We start from the raw sequence: 20,905 nt of genomic DNA, 5'->3' as shown, positions 1-20,905 counted from the left end.
TAAATTTGGCATACAAACAAATCATTCTCAAGTGTTTTGGTAAAGAGCGTAGGATCGACCTTTCCGACTTTGAAGCCATTAGCAATAAGGAAATCTCTAAGGCATTCATACCATGCTCTTGGGGCTTGCTTGAGCCCATAAAGCGCCTTAGAGAGTTTATAGACATGATTAGGATACTCACTATCTTCAAAGCCGAGAGGTTGCTCAACATAGACCTCTTCCTTGATTGGTCCATTGAGGAAGGAACTTTTCACGTCCATTTGATAAAGCTTAAAGCCATGGTAAGTAGCATAGGCCAATAAAATGCGAATTGATTCAAGCCTAGCTACGGGTGCATAGGTTTCACCGAAATCCAAACCTTCGACTTGGGAGTATCCTTTGGCCACAAGTCGAGCTTTGTTCCTTGTCACCACACCATGCTCATCTTGCTTGTTGCGGAAAACCCATTTGGTTCCTACAACATTTTGATTAGGACGTGGAACTAAATGCCATACCTCATTCCTAGTGAAGTTGTTGAGCTCCTCTTGCATCGCCACCACCCAATCCGAATCTTGGAGTGCTTCCTCTATCCTGTGTGGCTCAATAGAGGAAACAAAAGAGTAATGTTCACAAAAATGTGCAACACGAGACCTAGTAGTTACCCCCTTATGAATGTCGCCGAGGATGGTGTCGACGGGGTGATCTCGTTGGATTGCTTGGTGGACTCTTGGGTGTGGCTGCCTTTGTTCCTCATCCTCCTTGTCTTGCTCATTTGCATCTCCCCCTTGATCATTGCCGTCATCTTGAGGTGGCTCATTTGCTTGATCTTCTCCTTCATCATTTTGAGCCTCATCCTCATTTTGAGTTGGTGGAGATGCTTGCGTGGAGGAGGATGGTTGATCTTGTGCATTTGGAGGTTCTTCGGATTCCTTAGGACACACATCCCCAATGGACATGTTCCTTAGCGCGATGCACGGAGCCTCTTCAATACCTATCTCATCAAGATCAACTTGCTCTACTTGAGAGCCGTTAGTCTCATCAAACACAATGTCACAAGAAACTTCAACTTGTCCAGTGGACTTGTTAAAGACTCTATATGCCCTTGTGTTTGAATCATATCCTAGTAAAAAGCCTTCTACAGTCTTAGGAGCAAATTTAGATTTTCTACCTCTTTTAACAAGAATAAAACATTTGCTACCAAAGACTCTAAAATATGAAATGTTGGGCTTTTTACCGGTTAGGAGTTCATAGGATGTCTTCTTGAGGATTCGGTGTAGATACAACCGGTTGATGGCGTAGCAAGCGGTGTTGACCGCCTCCGCCCAAAACTGATCCGAAGTCTTGTACTCATCAAGCATGGTTCTAGCCATGTCCAATAGAGTTCGATTCTTCCTCTCCACTACACCATTTTGTTGAGGGGTGTAGGGAGAAGAGAATTTATGCTTGATGCCCTCATCCTCAAGGAAGCCTTCGATTTGAGAGTTCTTGAACTCCATCCCGTTGTCGCTTCTAATTTTCTTGATCCTTAAGCCGAACTCGTTTTGAGCTCGTCTTAAGAATCCCTTTAAGGTTTCTTGGGTTTGAGATTTTTCCTGCAAAAAGAATACCCAAGTGAAGCGAGAATAATCATCCACTATTACAAGACAATACTTACTCCCGTCGATGCTTATGTAAGCAATCGGGCCGAATAGATCCATGTGGAGTAGCTCAAGCGGCCTGTCGGTCGTCATGATGTTCTTGTGTGGATGATGGGCTCCAACTTGCTTTCCTGCTTGACATGCGCTACAAATCCTATCTTTCTCAAAATGAACATTGGTTAGTCCTAAAATGTGCTCTCCCTTTAGAAGCTTGTGAAGATTCTTCATCCCAACATGGGCTAGTCGACGGTGCTAGAGCCAACCCATGTTAGTCTTAGCAATTAAGCATGTGTCGAGTTCAGCTCTATCAAAATCTACTAAGTATAGTTGACCCTCTAACACACCCTTAAATTCTATTGAATCATCACTTCTTCTAAAGACAGTGACACCTACATCAGTAAAGAGACAGTTGTAGCCCATTTTGCATAATTGAGATACAGAAAGCAAGTTGTAATCTAAAGAATCTACAAGAAAAACATTGGAAATAGAATGGTCAGGAGATATAGCAATTTTACCATGACCTTTGACCAAACCTTGATTTCCATCCCCAAATGTGATAGCTCGTTGGGGATCCTGGTTTTTCTCGTAGGAGGAGAACATCCTTTTCTCCCCGGTCATATGGTTTGTGCACCCGCTGTCGAGTATCCAACTTGAGCCCCCGGATGCATAAACCTACAAAACAATTTTAGTTCTTGACTTTAGGTACCCAAACGGTTTTGGGTCCTTTGGTATTAGAAACAAGAACTTTGGGTACCCAAACACAAGTCTTGGAGCCCTTGTGTTTGCCCCCAACAAACTTGGCAACTATCTTGCCGGATTTGTTAGTTAAAACATATGATGCATCAAAAGTTTTGAATGAAATGTCATGATCATTTGATGCACTAGGAGTTTTCTTCTTAGACAACTTAGCACAGGTTGGTTGCCTAGAGCTAGATGTCTCACCCTTATATATAAAAGCATGGTTAGGGCCAGAGTGAGACTTCCTAGAGTGAATTCTCCTAATTTTGCTCTCGGGATAACCGGCAGGGTACAAAATGTAACCCTCGTTATCCTGAGGCATGGGAGCCTTGCCCTTTACAAAATTAGACAATCTTTTAGGAGGGGCATTAAGTTTGACATTGTCTCCCCTTTGGAAGCCAATGCCATCCTTGATGCCAGGGCGTCTCCCATTATAGAGCATACTTCTAGCAAATTTAAATTTTTCATTCTCTAAGTTATGCTCGGCAATTTTAGCATCTAATTTTGCTATATGATCATTTTGTTGTTTAATTAAAGCCATGTGATCATGTATAGCATCAATGTTAACATCTCTACATCTACTACAAATCGAAGTGTGCTCAACGGTAGATGTAGAGGGTTTGCAAGATTTTAGTTCTACAACCTTAGCATGCAATATTTCATTTTTACTTCTAAGGTCGGAAATAGTAGCATTGCAAACATCAAAATCTTTAGCCTTAGCAAGCAATTTTTCATTTTCATTTCTAAGGCTAGCAAGAGAAATGTTCAATTCTTCAATCCTAGCAAGCAAATCATCATTAACATCTCTAGGATTGGAAGTTGAAACATTACAAACATGAGAATCAACCTTAGCTAACAAATTAGCATTTTCATTTCTAAGGTTGTCTATTGTCTCATGGCAAGTGCTTAGCTCACTAGATAATTTTTCACATTTCTTAATTTCTAGAACATAAGCATTTTTAACCTTAACATGCTTCTTATTTTCTTTAATAAGGAAGTCCTCTTGGGTGTCCAAGAGATCATCCTTTTCATGAATGGCACTAATCAATTCATTAAGTTTCTCCTTTTGTTGCATGTTGAGGTTGGCAAAAAGAGATCGCAAGTTATCTTCCTCATCACTAACATTTTCATCACTAGAGGATTCATATCTAGTGGAGGATTTAGATTTAACCTTCTTCTTTTTGCCGTCCTTTGCCATGAGGCATTTGTGGCCGACGTTGGGGAAGAGGAGTCCCTTGGTGACGGCGATGTTGGCGGCGTCCTCGTCGTCGGAGGAGTCGGTGGAGCTCTTGTCGGAGTCCCATTCGCGGCACACGTGGGCATCGCCACCCCTCTTCTTGTGGTACCTCTTCTTTTCTCTCCTCTTGCCCTTCTTGTCGTTATCCCTGTCACTGTCACTTGATAATGGACAGTTGGCAATAAAGTGATCGGGCTTACCACACTTGTAGCAAACCTTCTTGGAGCGGGACTTATAGTCTTTCCCCCTCCTTTGCTTGAGGATTTGGCGAAAGCTTTTGATGACAAGCGCCATTTCCTCGTTGTCGAGCTTGGAGGCGTCGATGGGTGTTCTACTTGATGTAGATTCCTCCTTCTTTTCCTCTGTCGCCTTGAATGCGACGGGTTGAGCTTCGGATGTGGAGGGATCATCAAGCTCGTTGATCTTCCTCGAGCCTTCGATCATGCACTCAAAACTCACAAAATTCCCGATTACTTCCTCGGGGGTCATTAGTGTATATCTTGGGTTACCACGAATTAATTGTACTTGAGTAGGGTTAAGAAAAATAAGAGATCTTAGAATAACCTTAACCATTTCGTGGTCATCCCATTTCTTGCTCCCAAGGTTGCGCACTTGATTCACCAAGGTCTTGAGCCGGTTGTACATATTTTGTGGCTCCTCCCCTTTGCGAAGCCGGAACCGACTGAGCTCCCCCTCGATCGTCTCCCGCTTGGTGATCTTTGTAAGCTCATCTCCTTTGTGTGCGGTTTTGAGCACATCCCAAACCTCCTTGGCGCTCTTCAACCCTTGTACTTTGTTATACTCCTCTCTACTTAGAGAAGCGAGGAGTATTGTTGTTGCTTGAGAGTTGAAGTGCTCGATTTGGGCCACCTCATCCTCATCATAGTCTTCATCCCCTACGGATGGTACCTGTGCACCAAACTCAACAACATCCCATATACTTTTGTGGAGTGAGGTTAGATGAAATCGCATTAAATCACTCCACCTAGCATAATCTTCACCATCAAAAGTTGGTGGTTTGCCTAATGGGACGGAAAGTAAAGGTGTATGTTTAGAAATGCGAGGGTAGCGTAGGGGAATCTTACTATACTTCTTACGCTCTTGGCGTTTAGAAGTGACGGACGCCGCGTCGGAGCCGGAGGTGGATGTCGATGAAGAATCGGTCTCGTAGTAGACCACTTTCCTCATCCTCTTTTTCTTGTCCCCACTCCGTTGCGGCTTGTGGGAGGAAGACTTCTCCTTCTTCTCTTTGTGTGAAGAAGATTTCTTCTCCTTTCCTTTGGAGGAGTCCTTCTTCTTCTCCTTCCCTTTTAAGGAGTCTTTCTTCTCCTTTCTCTTGGTGCGGGACTCTTCCGATGAAGCGCTCCCGTGGCTTGTAGTGGGCTTTTCGCCGGTCTCCATCTCCTTCTTGGCGTGATCTCCCGACATCACTTCGAGCGGTTAGGCTCTAAGGAAGCACCGGGCTTTGATACCAATTGATAGTCGCCTAGAGGGGGGGGGGGGTGAATAGGGCGAAACTGAAATTTACAAATATAAACACAACTACAAGCCGGGTTAGCGTTAGAAATAAAACCGAGTCCGCGAGAGGGTATAAAACAAATCGCAAGCGAGTAAAGCGGTGAGACACAATGATTTGTTTTACCGAGGTTCGGTTCTCGCAAACCTACTCCCCGTTGAGGAGGCCACAAAGGCCGGGTCTTTTTCAACCCTTTCCCTCTCTCAAACGATCCCTCGGACCGAGTGAGCTTCTCTTCTCAAATCACTTGGGAATCAAACTTCCCGCAAGGACCACCACACGATTGGTGTCTCTTGCCTCAATTACAAGTGAGTGTTTGATCACAAGAAAGAATGCGAAAGAAAAGAAGCGATCCAAGCGCAAGAGCTCAAATGAACACTACAAATCACTCTCTCTAGTCACTAAGGCTTTGTGTGGAGTTGAGAGAGGATTTGATCTCTTTTGGTGTGCTTTGCAATGAATGCTAGCTCTTGTATAGTGGTTGGAAGCTGGAAAACTTGGATGACTTGAATGTGGGGGTGGTTGGGGTATTTATAGCCTCAACCACCAAACTTGACCGTTGGTGGAGGCTGTCTGTCGTATGGCGCACCGGACAGTCCGGTGCACACCGGACATGTCCGGTGCACCAGCCACGTCACCAATACCGTTGGGATTCGACCGTTGGAGATGTCCGGTGCACACCGGACATGTACTGTTCAATGTCCGGTGCGCCAGTATGGGCGCGCCTGACTCCTGCGCGCCTCTGGCGCGCATTAAATGTGAGCGCAGGTGACCGTTGGCGCGAAGTATCCGTTGCTCTGCTGGTTCACCGGACAGTCCGGTGTACACCGGACATGTCCGGTGAATTATAGCGGAGCAGCCGCTGCGTTTTCCCGAGGCTGGCGAGTTCCGGAGGCCGCTCTTCCTTGGAGCACCGGACACTGTCCGGTGTACAACGGACAGTCCGGTGATTTATAGCGGAGTGCCTCTGGAAATTCCCGAAGGTGGCAAGTTTGAGTTGGAGTCCTCTGGTGCACCGGACACTGTCCGGTGGTGCACCGGACAGTCCGGTGCCCCAGACCAGAGGTGCCTTCGGTTGTCCCTTTGCTCCTTTGTTGAATCCAATATTTGATCTTTTATTGGCTAAGTGTGAACCTTTTACACCTGTATAACTTATACACTAGAGCAAACTAGTTAGTCCAATTGTTTGTGTTGGGCAATTCAACCACCAAAATTATTTAGGAACTAGGTGTAAGCCTAATTCCCTTTCACTTTGGCACCTGTAGAACTTCTAGACTAGAGCAAACTAGTTAGTCCAAATATTTGTGTTGGGCAATTCAACCACCAAAATCAATTAGGAAATAGGTGTAAGCCTAATTCCCTTTCAATCTCCCCCTTTTTGGTGATTGATGCCAACACAAACCAAAGCAAGTATAGAAGTGCATAATTTAACTAGTTTGCATAATTTCAGTGCAAAGGTTACTTAGAATTGAGCCAATATAAATTTTCATAAGATATGCATGGATTGTTTCTTTAAAATTTTAACATTTTGGACCACGCTTGCACCACATGTTTTGTTTTTGCAAATTCTTTTGTAAATCCTTTTCAAAGTCCTTTTGCAAATAGTCAAAGGTAAATGAATAAGATTTTGCGAAGCATTTTCAAGATTTGAAATTTTCTCCCCCTGTTTCAAATGCTTTTCCTTTGACTAAACAAAACTCCCCCTCAATGAAATCCTTCTCTTAGTGTTCAAGAGGGTTTTAAGATATCAACTTTGAAAATACTACTTTCTCCCCCTTTTGAACACAATAAGATACCAATTTGAAAATCATTAGTTTTTTAAAAATTAGGTGGTGGTGCGGTCCTTTTGCTTCGGGCTAATACTTTCTCCCCCTTTGGCATGAATCGCCAAAAACGGATACTTTGAGTGAAATATAAGCCCTTGGTAAACTACTTTCTCCCCTTTGGCAAATAAAAACATGAGTGAAGATTATACCAAAGACGGAGAGTTGCTCGGAGCGACGGCGAAGGATGAGTTATGGAGGGGAGTGGAAGCCTTTGTCTTCACCGAAGACTCCAATTCCCTTTCAATACACCTATGACTTGTTTTGAAGTATACTTGAAAACACATTAGTCATAGCATATAAAAGAGATATGATCAAGGGTATATGAATGAGATATGTGTGCAAATCATCAAAAGAAGTTCCTAGAATCGAGAATATTTAGTTCATGCCTAAGTTTGTTAAAAGTTTGTTCATCTAGTGGCTTGGTAAAGATATCGGCTAATTGTTCCTTAGTGTTAATATATGCAATCTTGATATCTCCCTTTTGTTGGTGATCCCTTAAGAAATGATACCGAATGGCTATGTGTTTAGTGCGGCTATGCTCAACGGGATTATCCGCCATGCGGATTGCACTCTCATTATCACATAGAAGAGGAACTTTGGTTAATTTGTAACCGTAGTCCCTAAGGGTTTGCCTCATCCAAAGTAATTGCGCGCAACAATGTCCTGTGGCAATATACTCAGCTTCGGCGGTAGAAAGAGCGACGGAATTTTGCTTCTTTGAAGTCCAAGACACCAAGGATCTTCCCAAGAACAGGCAAGTCCCCGATGTGCTCTTTCTATTAATCTTACACCCCGCCCAATCGACATCCGAATAACCAATCAAATCAAATGTGGATCCCCTAGGATACCAAAGCCCAAACTTAGGAGTATAAACTAAATATCTCAAGATTCGTTTTACGGCCGTAAGGTGAGCTTCCTTAGGGTCGGCTTGGAATCTTGCACACATGCATACGAAAAGCATAATATCCGGTCGAGATGCACATAAATAGAGTAAAGAGCCTATCATCGACCGGTATACCTTTTGATCTACGGATTTACCTCCCGTGTCGAGGTCGAGATGCCCATTGGTTCCCATGGGTGTCTTGATGGGCTTGGCATCCTTCATCCCAAACTTGTTAAGAATGTCTTGAATGTACTTCGTGTGGCTAATGAAGGTGCCCTCTTGGAGTTGCTTCACTTGAAATCCCAAGAAGTACTTCAACTCCACCATCATAGACATCTCGAATTTCTGTGTCATGATCCTACTAAATTCCTCACAAGTAGATTCGTTAGTAGACCCAAATATGATATCATCAACATAAATTTGGCATACAAACAAATCATTGTCAAGAGTTTTAGTAAATAAAGTAGGATCGGCCTTTCCGACTTTGAAGCCATTAGTGATAAGGAAATCTCTTAGACATTCATACCATGCTCTTGGGGCTTGCTTGAGCCCATAAAGCGCCTTAGAGAGTTTATAAACATGGTTAGGGTACTCACTATCTTCAAAGCCGGGAGGTTGCTTAACATAGACCTCTTCCTTGATTGGTCCATTGAGGAAGGCACTTTTCACGTCCATTTGGTAAAGCTTAAAGCCATGGTAAGTAGCATAGGCAAGTAATATGCGAATTGATTCAAGCCTAGCTACGGGTGCATAGGTTTCACCAAAATCCAAACCTTCGACTTGTGAATACCCTTGGCCACAAGTCGGGCTTTGTTCCTTATCACCACACCATGCTCATCTTGCTTGTTGCGGAAAACCCACTTGGTTCGTACAACATTTTGATTAGGACGTGGAACCAAATGCCATACCTCGTTCCTAGTGAAGTTGTTGATCTCCTCTTGCATCGCCACCACCCAATCCGAATCTTGAAGTGCTTCCTCTACCCTGTGTGGCTCAATAGAGGAAACAAAAGAGTAATGCTCACAAAAATGTGCAACACGAGATCTAGTGGTTACCCCCTTATGAATGTCGCCGAGGATGGTGTCGACGGGGTGATCTCGTTGGATTGCTTGGTGGACTCTTGGGTGTGGCGGTCTTAGTTCCTCATCCTCCTTGTCTTGATCATTTGCATCTCCCCCTTGATCGTTGCCGTCATCTTGAGGTGGCTCATCTTCTTGATCTTCTCATTCATCTACTTGAGCCTCATCCTCATTTTGAGTTGGTGGAGATGCTTGCGTGGAGGAGGATAGTTGATCTTGTGCATTTGGAGGCTCTTCGGATAGGACACACATCCCCAATGGACATGTTCCTTAGCGCGATGCACGGAGCCTCTTCATCACCTATCTCATCAAGATCAACTTGCTCTACTTGAGAGCCGTTAGTCTCATCAAACACAACGTCACAAGAAACTTCAACTTGTCCAGAGGACTTGTTAAAGACTCTATATGCCCTTGTGTTTGAATCATATCCTAGTAAAAAGTCTTCTACAGTCTTAGGAGCAAATTTAGATTTTTTACCTCTTTTAACAAGAATAAAGCATTTGCTACCAAAGACTCTAAAATATGAAATATTGGGCTTTTTACCGGTTAGGAGTTCATATGATGTCTTCTTGAGGATTCGATGTAGATATAATCGGTTGATGGCGTAGCAAGCGGTGTTGATCGCCTCGACCCAAAACCGATCCGAAGTCTTGTACTCATCAAGCATGGTTCTTGCCATGTCCAATAGAGTTCTATTCTTTCTCTCCACTACACCATTTTGTTGTGGCGTGCAGGGAGAAGAGAACTCATGCTTGATGCCCTCCTCCTCAAGAAAGCCTTCGATTTGTGAGTTCTTGAACTCCGTCCCGTTGTCGCTTCTAATTTTCTTGATCCTTAAGCCGAACTCATTTTGAGCCCGTCTCAAGAATCCTTTTAAAGTCTCTTGGGTATGAGATTTTCCTGCAAAAAGAACACCCAAGTGAAGCGAGAATAATCATCCACAATAACTAGACAGTACTTACTCCCGCCGATGCTTATGTAAGCTATCGGGCCGAATAGGTCCATGTGTAGGAGCTCGAGTGGCCTGTCAGTCGTCATGATGTTCTTGTGTGGATGATGAACACCAACTTGCTTCCCTGCCTGACATGCGCTACAAATCCTGTCTTTCTCAAAATGAACATTTGTTAGTCCCAAAATGTGTTCCCCTTTATAAGTTTGTGAAGATTCTTCATTCCAACATGTGCTAGTCGGCGATGCCAGAGCCAGCCCATGTTAGTCTTAGCAATTAAGCAAGTGTCGAGTTCAGCTCTATCAAAATCTACTAAGTATAGCTGACCCTCTAACACTCCCTTAAATGCTATTGAATCATCACTCCTTCTAAAGACAGTAACACCTACATCTGTGAAAAGACAGTTGTAGCCCATTTTGCATAACTGAGAAACTGAAAGCAAGTTGTAATCTAAAGAATCTACAAGAAAAACATTGGAAATGGAGTGGTCAGGAGATATAGCAATTTTACCCAATCCTTTGACCAAACTTTGATTTCCATCCCCGAATGTGATAGTTCGTTGGGGATCTTGGTTTTTCTCATAGGAGGAGAACATCTTCTTCTCCCCTGTCATGTGGTTTGTGCACCCGCTATCGATGATCCAACTTGAGCCCCCGGATGCATAAACCTACAAAACAAGTTTAGTTCTTGACTTTAGGTACCCAAATGGTTTTGGGTCCTTTGGCATTAGATACAAGAACTTTGGGTACCCAAACATAAGTCTTTGATCCCTTGTGTTTGCCCCCAACATACTTGGCAACTACCTTGCCAGATTTGTTAGTTAAAACATAAGATGCATCAAAAGTTTTAAATGAAATGTTATGATCACTTGATGCATTAGGAGTTTTCTTCTTAGGCAATTTAGCAGGGTTGATTGCCTAAAACTAGATGTCTCACCCTTATACATAAAAGCATGATTAGGGCCAGAGTGAGACTTCCTAGAATGAATTCTCCTAATTTTACTCTCAGGATAACCGGCAGGGTACAAAATGTAACCCTCATTATCCTGAGGCATGAGAGCCTTGCCCTTAACAAAGTTTGACAATCTTTTAGGAGGGGCATTAAGTTTGACATTGTCCCCCTTTTGGAAACCAATGACATCCTTGATGCCAGGGCGTCTCCCACTATAGAGCATGCTTCTAGAAAATTTAAATTTCTCATTTTCTAAGTCATGCTCGGCAATTTTAGCATCTAATTTTGCTATATGATCATTTTGTTGTTTAATTAAAGCCATATGATCATGAATAGCATCAATGTTAACATCTTTACATCTAGTGCAAATAGTAACATGCTCAGTGGTAGATATAGAGGGTTTGCATGAATTAAGTTCAACAATCTTAGCACGTAAAATATCATTGTTATCTCTAAGATCGAAAATTGTAACATTGCAAACATCTAGTTCTTTAGCCTTAGCAATTAATTTTTCATTTTCAATTCTAAGGCTAGCAAGAGAACCATTTAATCCTTCAATCTTAGCAAGTAAATCAACATTATCATTTCTAAGGTTGGGAATTAAATCATGGCATGTGCTTAGCTCACTAGTTAATTTCTCACATTTCTCAACTTCTAGAGCATAAGCATTTTTAACCTTAACATGCTTTTTGTTTTCCTTGATTAGGAAGTCCTCTTGGGTATCCAAGAGTTCATCCTTTTCATGGATGACACTAATTAGTTCATTTAGTTTTTCCTTTTGTTACATGTTGAGGTTGGCAAAAAAATGCGCAAGTTATCCTCCTCATCACTAGCATTACCCTCATCACTAGAGGTTTCATATTTAGTGGAGGATCTTGATTTTACCTTCTTCCTTTTGCCGTCCTTTGCCATGAGGCACTTGTGGCCGACGTTGGGGAAGAGGAGTCCCTTGGTGACGGTGATGTTGGTGGCGTCCTCGTCGGAGGAGGAGTCGGTGGAGCTCTCATCGGAGTCCCACTCCCGGCAAACATGGGCATTGTCGCCCTTCTTCTTGTAGTACCTCTTCTTCTCCTTTCTTCTCCCCTTCTTGTCGTCGCCCCTGTCACTATCACTAGATAATGGACATTTTGCAATAAAATGACCAGGCTTACCACATTTGTAGCAAACTTTCTTGGAGCGGGGCTTGTAATTTTCCCCCTCCTTTGCTTGAGGATTTGGCGGAAGCTCTTGATGATGAGCGCCATTTCCTCGTTGTCAAGCTTGGAGGCGTCGATGGGTGTTCTACTTGATGTAGACTTCTCCTTCTCCTCCGTCGCTTTGAATGCGACCGGTTGTGCTTCGGACGTGGAGGGGCCATCAAGCTCGTTGATCTTCTTTGAGCCTTTGATCATCAATTCAAAGCTCACAAAGTTCTCTATTACCTCCTCGGGAGACATTAGTGTATATCTAGGATTTCCTCGAATTAATTGAACTTGCGTAGGGTTAAGAAAAACGAGGGATCTTAGAATAACCTTAACCATCTCATGGTCATCCCATTTCTTACTCCCGAGGTTGCGTACTTGGTTCACCAAGGTTTTGAGCCGGTTGTACATGTCTTGTGGCTCCTCCCCTTGGCGAAGTCGAAAGCGACCGAGCTCCCCCTCGATCGTTTCCCGCTTGGTGATTTTCGTCACCTCGTCTCCTTCGTGTGTGGTCTTTAGCGTGTCCCAAATCTCCTTAGCACTTTTCATCCCTTGCACCTTATTATACTCCTCTCGACTTAGACAGGCGAGGAGTATAGTTGTGGCTTGGGAGTTGAAGTGTTGGATTTGGGCCACTTCGTCCTCATCATAATCTTCATCCCCTACTAATTGTACCTGTACACCAAACTTAATAACATCCCATATACTTTTGTGGAGTGAGGTTAGATGATATCGCATCAAATCACTCCACCTAACATAATCTTCACCATCAAACGTTGGTGGTTTGCCTAATGGGACGGAAAGTAAAGGCGTATGTTTAGGAATGCGAAGATAGCGTAGGGGGATCTTACTAAACTTCTTGCGCTTATGGCGCTTAGAAGTTACGGACGGCGTGTCGGAGCCGGAGGTGGATGGCGACGAGGAGTCGGTCTCATAGTAGACCACCTTCCTCATCTTCTTCTTCTTGTCACCGCTCCGACGCAACTTGTGTGAAGGGGATTCCTTTTCCTTCCCCTTCCCTTTGTTGTAGGACTCTCCCGATGGAGCCTTCCCGTGGCTTGTAGCGGGCTTCTCGCCGGTCACCATCTCCCTCTTGGCGTGATCTCCCGACATCACTTCGAGCGGTTAGGCTCTAATGAAGCACCGGGCTCTGATACTAATTGAAAGTCGCCTAGAGGGGGGGGGGTGAATAGGGCGAATCTAAAATTTATAAACTTAAGCACAACTACAAGCCGGGTTAGCGTTAGAAATAAGAACGAGTCCGAGAGAGAGGGCGCAAAACAAATCTTGAGCGAATAAAGAGTGAGACACGATGATTTGTTTTACCGAGGTTCGGTTCTTGCAAACCTACTCCCCGTTGAGGTGGTCACAAAGACCGGGTCTCTTTCAACCCTTTCCCTCTCTCAAAAGGTCCCTCGGACCGAGTGAGATTCTCTTCTCAATCAAACGGGAGCCAAACTTCCCGCAAGGATCACCACACAATTGGTGTCTCTTGCCTTGGTTACAATTGAGTTGTTCGCAAGAAAGAATGAAAGAAAGAAGCAATCCAAGCGCAAGAGCTCAAAAGAACACAACAAATCTCTCTCACTAATCACTAAAGCTTTGTGTGGAATTGGGAGAGGATTTGATCACTTTGGTGTGTCTAGAATTGAATGCTAGAGCTCTTGTAAGTAGTTGGAAGGTGGAAAACTTGGATGACTTGAATGGGGGGTGGTTGGGGGTATTTATAACCCCAACCACCAAACTAGCCGTTTGGTGAAGGCTTCTGTCGCATGGCGCACCGGACAGTCCGGTGCGCCACCGGACACTGTCCGGTGCGCCAGCCACGTCACCTGGCCGTTGGGTTCCGATCGTTGGAGCTCTGTCTTGTGGGCCCGCCTGGCTGTCCGGTGGTGCACCGTACAAGTCCTGTAGACTGTCCGGTGTGCTACCCGCGCGTGCTCTGTCCTCTACGCGCGCATGCGCGCATTTAATGCGTTGCAGTCGATCGTTGCTCCGCTGGCTCACCGGACAGTCCGGTGTTACACCGGACAGTCCGGTGAATTTTAGCGGAGCGGATTCCCGAAGCTGGCGAGTTCAGAGTCGCTCTCCCTTGGGGCACCGGACACTGTCCGGTGGTACACCGGACAGTCCGGTGAATTATAGCGAAGCGCCTCTGAGAATTTCCGAAGGTGAAGAGTTCAGCTTGGAGTCCCCTGGTGCACCGGACACTATCCGGTGGCACACCAGACAGTCCGGTGCGCCAGACCAGGGAGCACTTCGGTTGTCCCTTGCTCTTTTTGTATGAACTCATTCTTGGTCTTTTTATTGACTTATTGTGAACCTTTGGCACCTGTATAACTTCTAGACTAGAGCAAACTAGTTAGTCCAAATATTTGTGTTGGGCAATTCAACCACCAAAATCAATTAGGAAATAGGTGTAAGTCTAATTCCCTTTCAGCGTCGTCGCCTTCCAAGAACGCCCCGACCGACGTGCCGCCACTAGTAAGCGGCGGAAAGGGAAAACACCCTCATCGACGCTTGTGGCTGCCATTAGCCACTGCCAAGCACTCGACAACAAGCATTGTCACGAATCAAGCATCCATGAGGTATCCACGACAGAGCCATCTGGCCCACAACACCTCCGATGGGTGGAGATCCCGATCATCTTCGACAAAAGCGATCCTGCATCCCAGGATACCCCATCATCATCAAGCCGATCATGGGCTCAAAGCACCCCTCCAAGGTACTCATGGATGGGGAAGCATCATCAACTTCATGTATGTTGAGACTTTGGACGGTCTGAGATTGCACGCTCCGCAATGCGTCCCAGCACGACGTCGATCCATGTCATCATGCCCCGCCATAGCCATTTTCACCGCGTCCACCACCATCTTATTGTATGAATCAAGTAAAAAAGTAAAAGAAATTTTAATTTGTGGCGGAGAGAGTAGTATTTTAGGGTAGAGGTAGTAAAATTCTAGATCCTCTGCATGCTCTTTCATTCAATAGAGGTGGTAAATCCTATAGTACAACTAGGGATGGTAATAGATCGTGATCTAAATCTTTCTTTACAAAATGATAAAACCCTAAATAAATTTTAGTTCACTAAACCACTTCGTATCAGAGGGGGAGGGATCCATTCGACAAGTACTGACGTACGTACGTACGTGCAAGCATTTGCCTCGGATCCCTCTCCCGTCCCAGACGGGTACACCGTACATGCTGTTGCCCGATGCCACACGGCGCACTTGCACAGTAAATACGTACACCTGTGCACGTACGTGGCTGCCTGCTCTGCTTCTATGTGCACGCGATGGCCGCTGCGTGCGATGTCACTTGGCTTGCAGAAAAAAACACGATGGAGGTGCAACTCTTCTGCTATGGCGCTGAATGCATGGGCCGAACCCATCTCGCTTTGCCGGTGTCAGTGCAGTGCAAATTTCATGTGCCATCGACCCATCGTACTACGAAGTCTACGAGTGCACGGACGCAATGACATCATCAACCCATGCAAGGCTCCAAGCTCGATTAAACCAATGGCAACTAAAACCAGCTACGGTACAACTATGGGCTTGTTTTTTTTTGTATCAAATGGTTTTCCCCGTAAATACTGCGTTCATAAGAGAACATCCCAGCAAAAAAAACAACCATCATTAGTTTAATGATCTGCCGAAGAAACCTAATAACAAATAAAATAATTGTCTTACAGTCAAGCAAACAGGGAGTACAAATTTGGTAATTATTACTGAGATTGCTCTAACTGGCCATCATGTCATGGTCATGGTTTTATCAAGTTATCATTACAGCCTACATGCATGTTACGCGGCCGAGAGGCGCAGACGCGAGTGATCGCGTGACCGGGAGACGGACGCACCTGTCCACGGCCCCACCGCTCAGCGCCGCGGGGGCGCCGCACGTGGTCCCACCTGTTAAGGTCACGCGCCGTTACAACCTGTCGGTGCGCGGAGCGGACGGAGAAGGGTTCTCCTCCGCTACCTCCCAAGTCCCACCCGAAAACGAAACGGAACCGCAGCTCGCTGCGCCACTCCGTAATTAAGGCCACCGAAGTCACCTCTCTCTGCCAACCCCCACATGGTACGGTCACCTACAAGTGAGACCCGACTACTGAGGTCCCACGCGTCATGGGGGTCTGGGCCGTTTCGGAGATGTGGCGTGGCCGATCCTCGCGCAGGAGGTGTCAGTGCGGTCAGCAGCTTTAATACGAACCCGGCCTCGCTCCCGATGGAGAAGAAAACGAAACAGAACGGCCAGTGGAAGCCGCCGTGCCGTGCCGAGGCGGACGGACAGTCGGACACTGTCCGAGGAAGCCAGGAAGGATACCCACCCGCACCGACTCCGCCGCGGAGGAATGCGGCGACGACCAGCGCCGCCGCCGCCGCTGTAACGGTAGCTAGCTGGCCGCTCGGGTCGGAGGGAGGAGGAGGAGGAGGCTAATGGGGGTGTGGAGGGAGGGCGCGGGCTGGTGCTTCTGCTCCGGCGGGGGCGGCGACGACGGGGGCCGGTCGGAGCGGGTCAAGGCGGCGATCTTCTCCGCCAGGGCCTCCGCGCTGGCGGCCGTCCGTGCGCAGGGGCGGCATCACGGCAGCGGGCTCCTGATCCACCGGAACCTGCTGCTCACCACGCACGGCAACCTGCCCTCCGCGGCCGCCGCCGAGGACGCCGACGCGCTGCTCGGCCAGGGCCGCCTCGTCGCGCGGCTCGAGCCGCACAGGTCAACATAGCATCAATGCTCGCTCCTGCTCCCGTCCGGATCACCCGCGCTTCTTTTTTCGCTTCCTGTTCCTGCTTGCGCATTTGTTGGGATCGAGGGATGCTTTGGCTTTGGCTGTGTGGTTAGCCTGAGATCTGCCTGCGGCCGAGAAGGCATGACCGGTCGCTGCCGAGCGGGGCCTCCCCCACGCTGTGGCATTCCACATTCGTCGGGTTTGTCGGTGGTGGTGGGCGAGCTGTTGCTGGGGCTCATTATTTGCCGTAATGTCGCTGATTAGGAAAGGGAATTGCTTGGTTTCTGTTGGGTTGTTAGCAGTAGCAATGGATGATGTAATGGCATGAGTTACAACTCAAGCGGGTGCTCACAAGCTGGCACTGTAAAATGTTGCCTTTTGGTTGTGGGAATCGGCGTTGGTAGCAGGTGCTCACAAGCTGGGCACTGTAAATGTTGTCTTTTGGTTGTGGGAATCGGCGTTGGTAGTTTGGAGTTCCTGAACGTAGCACTGGTTAAAGTATCTTTCTTTTCTTCCTTGCAAAGGCTTTTATGAGTTATCACAGCACACCCACAAGCAATAAGTGGTTCATGATGAAGAAAGAAAAGTAGTAGCAATCCTGGGTAAAAGTTCAAAGTGCCCTGATTTTCGCATTTTGTGTCATCTCGGATGAACTTTGCTGCTCAGTCAGGAAATTATCTGAAAAGTAATAGCACATTATGATTGCTATTTATATTATATATTATTCTTGTTTTTGTTTTTCACTTTTACATGAATTCTTCAGCCTTCTTGATATTTGTTGATTCTGAATCCAGTGCTGCGGTCTCTCTGAAATGATTGTCTTCTGTGCAGATTTTTCATCAGCAGCTCGATTCTTGATCTTACAATAGTTGGTATTGATTATACAGAGGGTGACTCGACCCTACAGGGTCAGCAACCTCACTATTTGAAAACAAGCTGCAAACCAAGCCTAGATCATGGGAGTCCCGTGTACCTGCTGGGACATACAGGGAAAAAAGAACTGGTGATTGGTGAGGGCAAGGTGGTTATTGGCACAGACAACCTCATAAAACTCTCAGCCGAGGGGGTGACATGGTGTCCTGGGTCTGCTGGTTTTGATGCCCAAGGGAACCTAGCTTTCATGATCTGTGATCCAATGAAGCTGGCCTCTTCTCCCACCGCAAGATCATCCTCGGCATCCTCATCCTCATCACATTCATGGAAGAAGGATCAGCCAATGCAATTTGGGATTCCCATATCTGTAGTTTGTGATTGGTTATATCAGCACTGGCAGGGCAGCTTGGACGAGGTTAGCAAGCCAAAGTTACCTCTTGTTCGGCTGATGTCCAGCAGGAGTGATCACTCAAGCACCTCGTTCACTCGTCGTCATGTGTTCAAGCCTGACGATGAGAACGATGATGCATCCGTTTGTTCAAAGCCTAAACATCAGCAGGTATCAGGTAGCACAGCCACTGCAAGGATTTCACATGAAGCAAATCCTATAGTTGATCTGCGCACAAGCTGTGAGCAGGGTGTTACGACTCCAGAAATATATGAATCGCCAAGGCGAAGTTCTTGTCAGGCTCAGAAGAACGCTGCTGCACCAATTCAACTCTTGGACATCAACTTCCCACCCAGGGTTCCAAAGACTATATTTCTACCATTGCCTCTGAAGCAAATGCTTTCTGATGAGAACAATGTTGAAACGTCGAAGCCAAAATATCGGTCAAAAGACAATGGCTTCCCATCAGGGCTGATATGGCACCGCAATATTGAGGCTGAGTGTAGGGACCCTCCGGTAGCTCTTCAGCATATGGATTGCAGCAGCGAGGGACAGTCGAGCTCATCACCTGCTGAGATACCGGAGTATGGATGCCAAGACCAGTACGATAGCGAGGAGGAAACAATGTACTCAGCTGAAACCATGGAAAGCAGGAACATTCCAAGCCCCAGGGAGAAACATGTGGGGAGGAGCCAGAGCTGTGTTACCTACAGCAGGTGGAGCTCTCCAAGGACCTCATCAATGCAGAATGGAACCTTGCGAAAGCAGCATACACTGATCCCTGTGCGGAAGACGCACTCGCAGAACACGACTCTTCCGCAGAGGAGTCATGACTACTTAAGCCCAACAGTTTCCTCAGCCATGAAGAAGAGGAACTCCATGGAACAGCAGCAGGCCACAAAGCCTCGACGGAGCACCATACAGTCTTCTCCAAAATGGATGTTTTGATGGTTCTATCTATATCTGGTTTTGAGGTGGAAACAATGAAGAAAGCAAGTGCCTACTCGGTGAAAACTACTGCTCCTATGTTTCCTACTCAAAACTTACATGTAAGTCTGCTCCCTTCCCTCAGTTCTCTACTTCTCTCCCTGGGTTCCTGTGTGCAGAATGGCATGGATAAATAAAGAGAAACAAAAAGGAAAAGAAAAGCAAAAAAATCATCACAAAAGATTACAGATGAAATGTGTTGAAGGCGGCATTTGTGAGGTGCGATGAGGACTGTTATATTCCTGCCGACTCTAGTGTTCAGCTTACAATTTTCAACTAAACATTTTTAATATGTTTTTTTTGGTATTTTGCTATTCATCCATAGCCATGATGACTGTAATCATTTTGTTTGCTACTGCTTGCGGCCTTATGTACCATGTGTGTCATCCTGAATTAGACCAGGAAATAGGTTGAGAGTTGGCTACCAAGTGAGTTTTTTTTTTTCAATTGACCGCTTGTCCGCAGTGTTGGCTGTGTGCCATACTATATAGCAATGTAAATAGCTTTTATTTGAATGATGCGGCAGAGTTCATTGTGGTCCTTTCCTGTATTATAGTTCAGTACTTGAGGAAAGGTCAGTTTGCTATAGCTCCAGTTTTTTTTTTCTTTCTAAAAGGACTCCAACTGATTTCTTTTGTCAAGCTTAAGCTGTTTTCGAAAACATTTGGTAAAAAGCTCGAATGATAGTTTTATTACAATTTAGGGTTAGGGTTCGAGTTTTTGGAGGGCCCTCTATGACCATGCTTAGAAAGGGAAGGATCCGGTGATTGTGGCGGGTTAAACGGCGATAAGCGAAGTATGCAGAGGAAGATAATTGGATGGACGGTGTTGGTGGCGGAGGCGGTGAGATGGCAATCTTTTCTTCTCCGACTAGATTTAGAGGTGGGCAGGGGTAGACAGCCGGCGGCAGGTGAACCGCCGGATAGGGATGGCGGTAGAGGTCGGAGGTGAGGGCAAACTGGCAGGGTTCCTCAAAGAAGAAGAGCATACGGTGGTTGGAGAAGATGAACAGTAAGGAAGAGAACCCGTGCGTCAAATGTTGCAGCAGCGCGCCATAATTAAGCGAGTCGGAACAAAAACACATCAAGCACGAGACATCAGGAGTCAAACCAAGCATGAATCCAACTACGCATGCATCGACACGGTCTCCTGTCGAGTATCTGTCTCCACTCTCCAGGTTTGTGTTGATTCCCCGTGCACATGGAGGTGCTACTGCCACTCTGTCCCGCAGGGAACATGGCACAGTTAGGCCCTGTTCGTTTACATCGGATTGCACTTGGAATTATTCCGGTTAATCAAAGTTTATATAAATTATAGAAGCAATCTGGCTCGGAATCGTTGCGACCCACCAATCCGACACAAACGAATAAGGCCTTAATCATTTCTTCATACGTTGAATGATTTAACTCTTTAAGCACCTAAAAACAAGCCCTCAAGGTGGCATCACAACCTCGTTCCTGGTTATTAAGGAACCAATAGAGGTGGCACCAATTTGTGCCTTGACTTACAATTAAATGTCTTTTTGGGAGAGCTCCCAAATCGGCTTTGGCTCCAGCTATTGAAGGAGCTCTCCCAAACGGACTCAAAAAAAACTCCCAACAAAAAGCACTGAGTAGCCGGAGCCATTTTATAGAGAGAAGCTGGAGCAAATATATAAATATATAAGCTTCCAATAGTTAAAGGAAGCTCAGGCCGACCATCCCTGTAAACTGTTTCAACCCAGCGCGCCCAACCAGGCTATCGGGTGCGTCACCTGCCCCACGTTTGTTAGCGAAAAAAGGAATACATGTATGAGCCAAACACGATCTAATGCATGCGCATAAATTTAGGAAAGATATGTGCGACAGTTTCTATTTTTAAATCCTTTATTTCCTGCATAAATTTAGGATCGCTGCAACAGCCATGCACCTAGACGCGTAAGGACCATTTTATGATATATACTGAGACTAAATAT

General features: G+C 45.8%; 1 protein-coding gene across 1 annotated transcript; it reads left to right on the top strand.

The window, feature by feature from the left end:
* The first annotated feature begins 16,202 nt into the window (after positions 1 to 16,202).
* LOC103650853 (uncharacterized) lies at positions 16,203 to 19,539 on the top strand. The gene is made up of 2 exons (XM_008676448.3): positions 16,203 to 16,690; positions 17,535 to 19,539. Exons 1-2 carry the CDS (start codon positions 16,413 to 16,415, stop codon positions 18,910 to 18,912), a joined length of 1,656 nt encoding a protein of 551 aa, XP_008674670.1. The 5' UTR covers positions 16,203 to 16,412; the 3' UTR covers positions 18,913 to 19,539.
* Positions 19,540 to 20,905: the final 1,366 nt, after the last annotated feature.

This window comes from Zea mays, chromosome 3, assembly GCF_902167145.1.
Source record: "Zea mays cultivar B73 chromosome 3, Zm-B73-REFERENCE-NAM-5.0, whole genome shotgun sequence".
Lineage (NCBI taxonomy): Eukaryota > Viridiplantae > Streptophyta > Magnoliopsida > Poales > Poaceae > Zea > Zea mays.
This window is presented reverse-complemented; position numbering and strand designations above follow the sequence as displayed.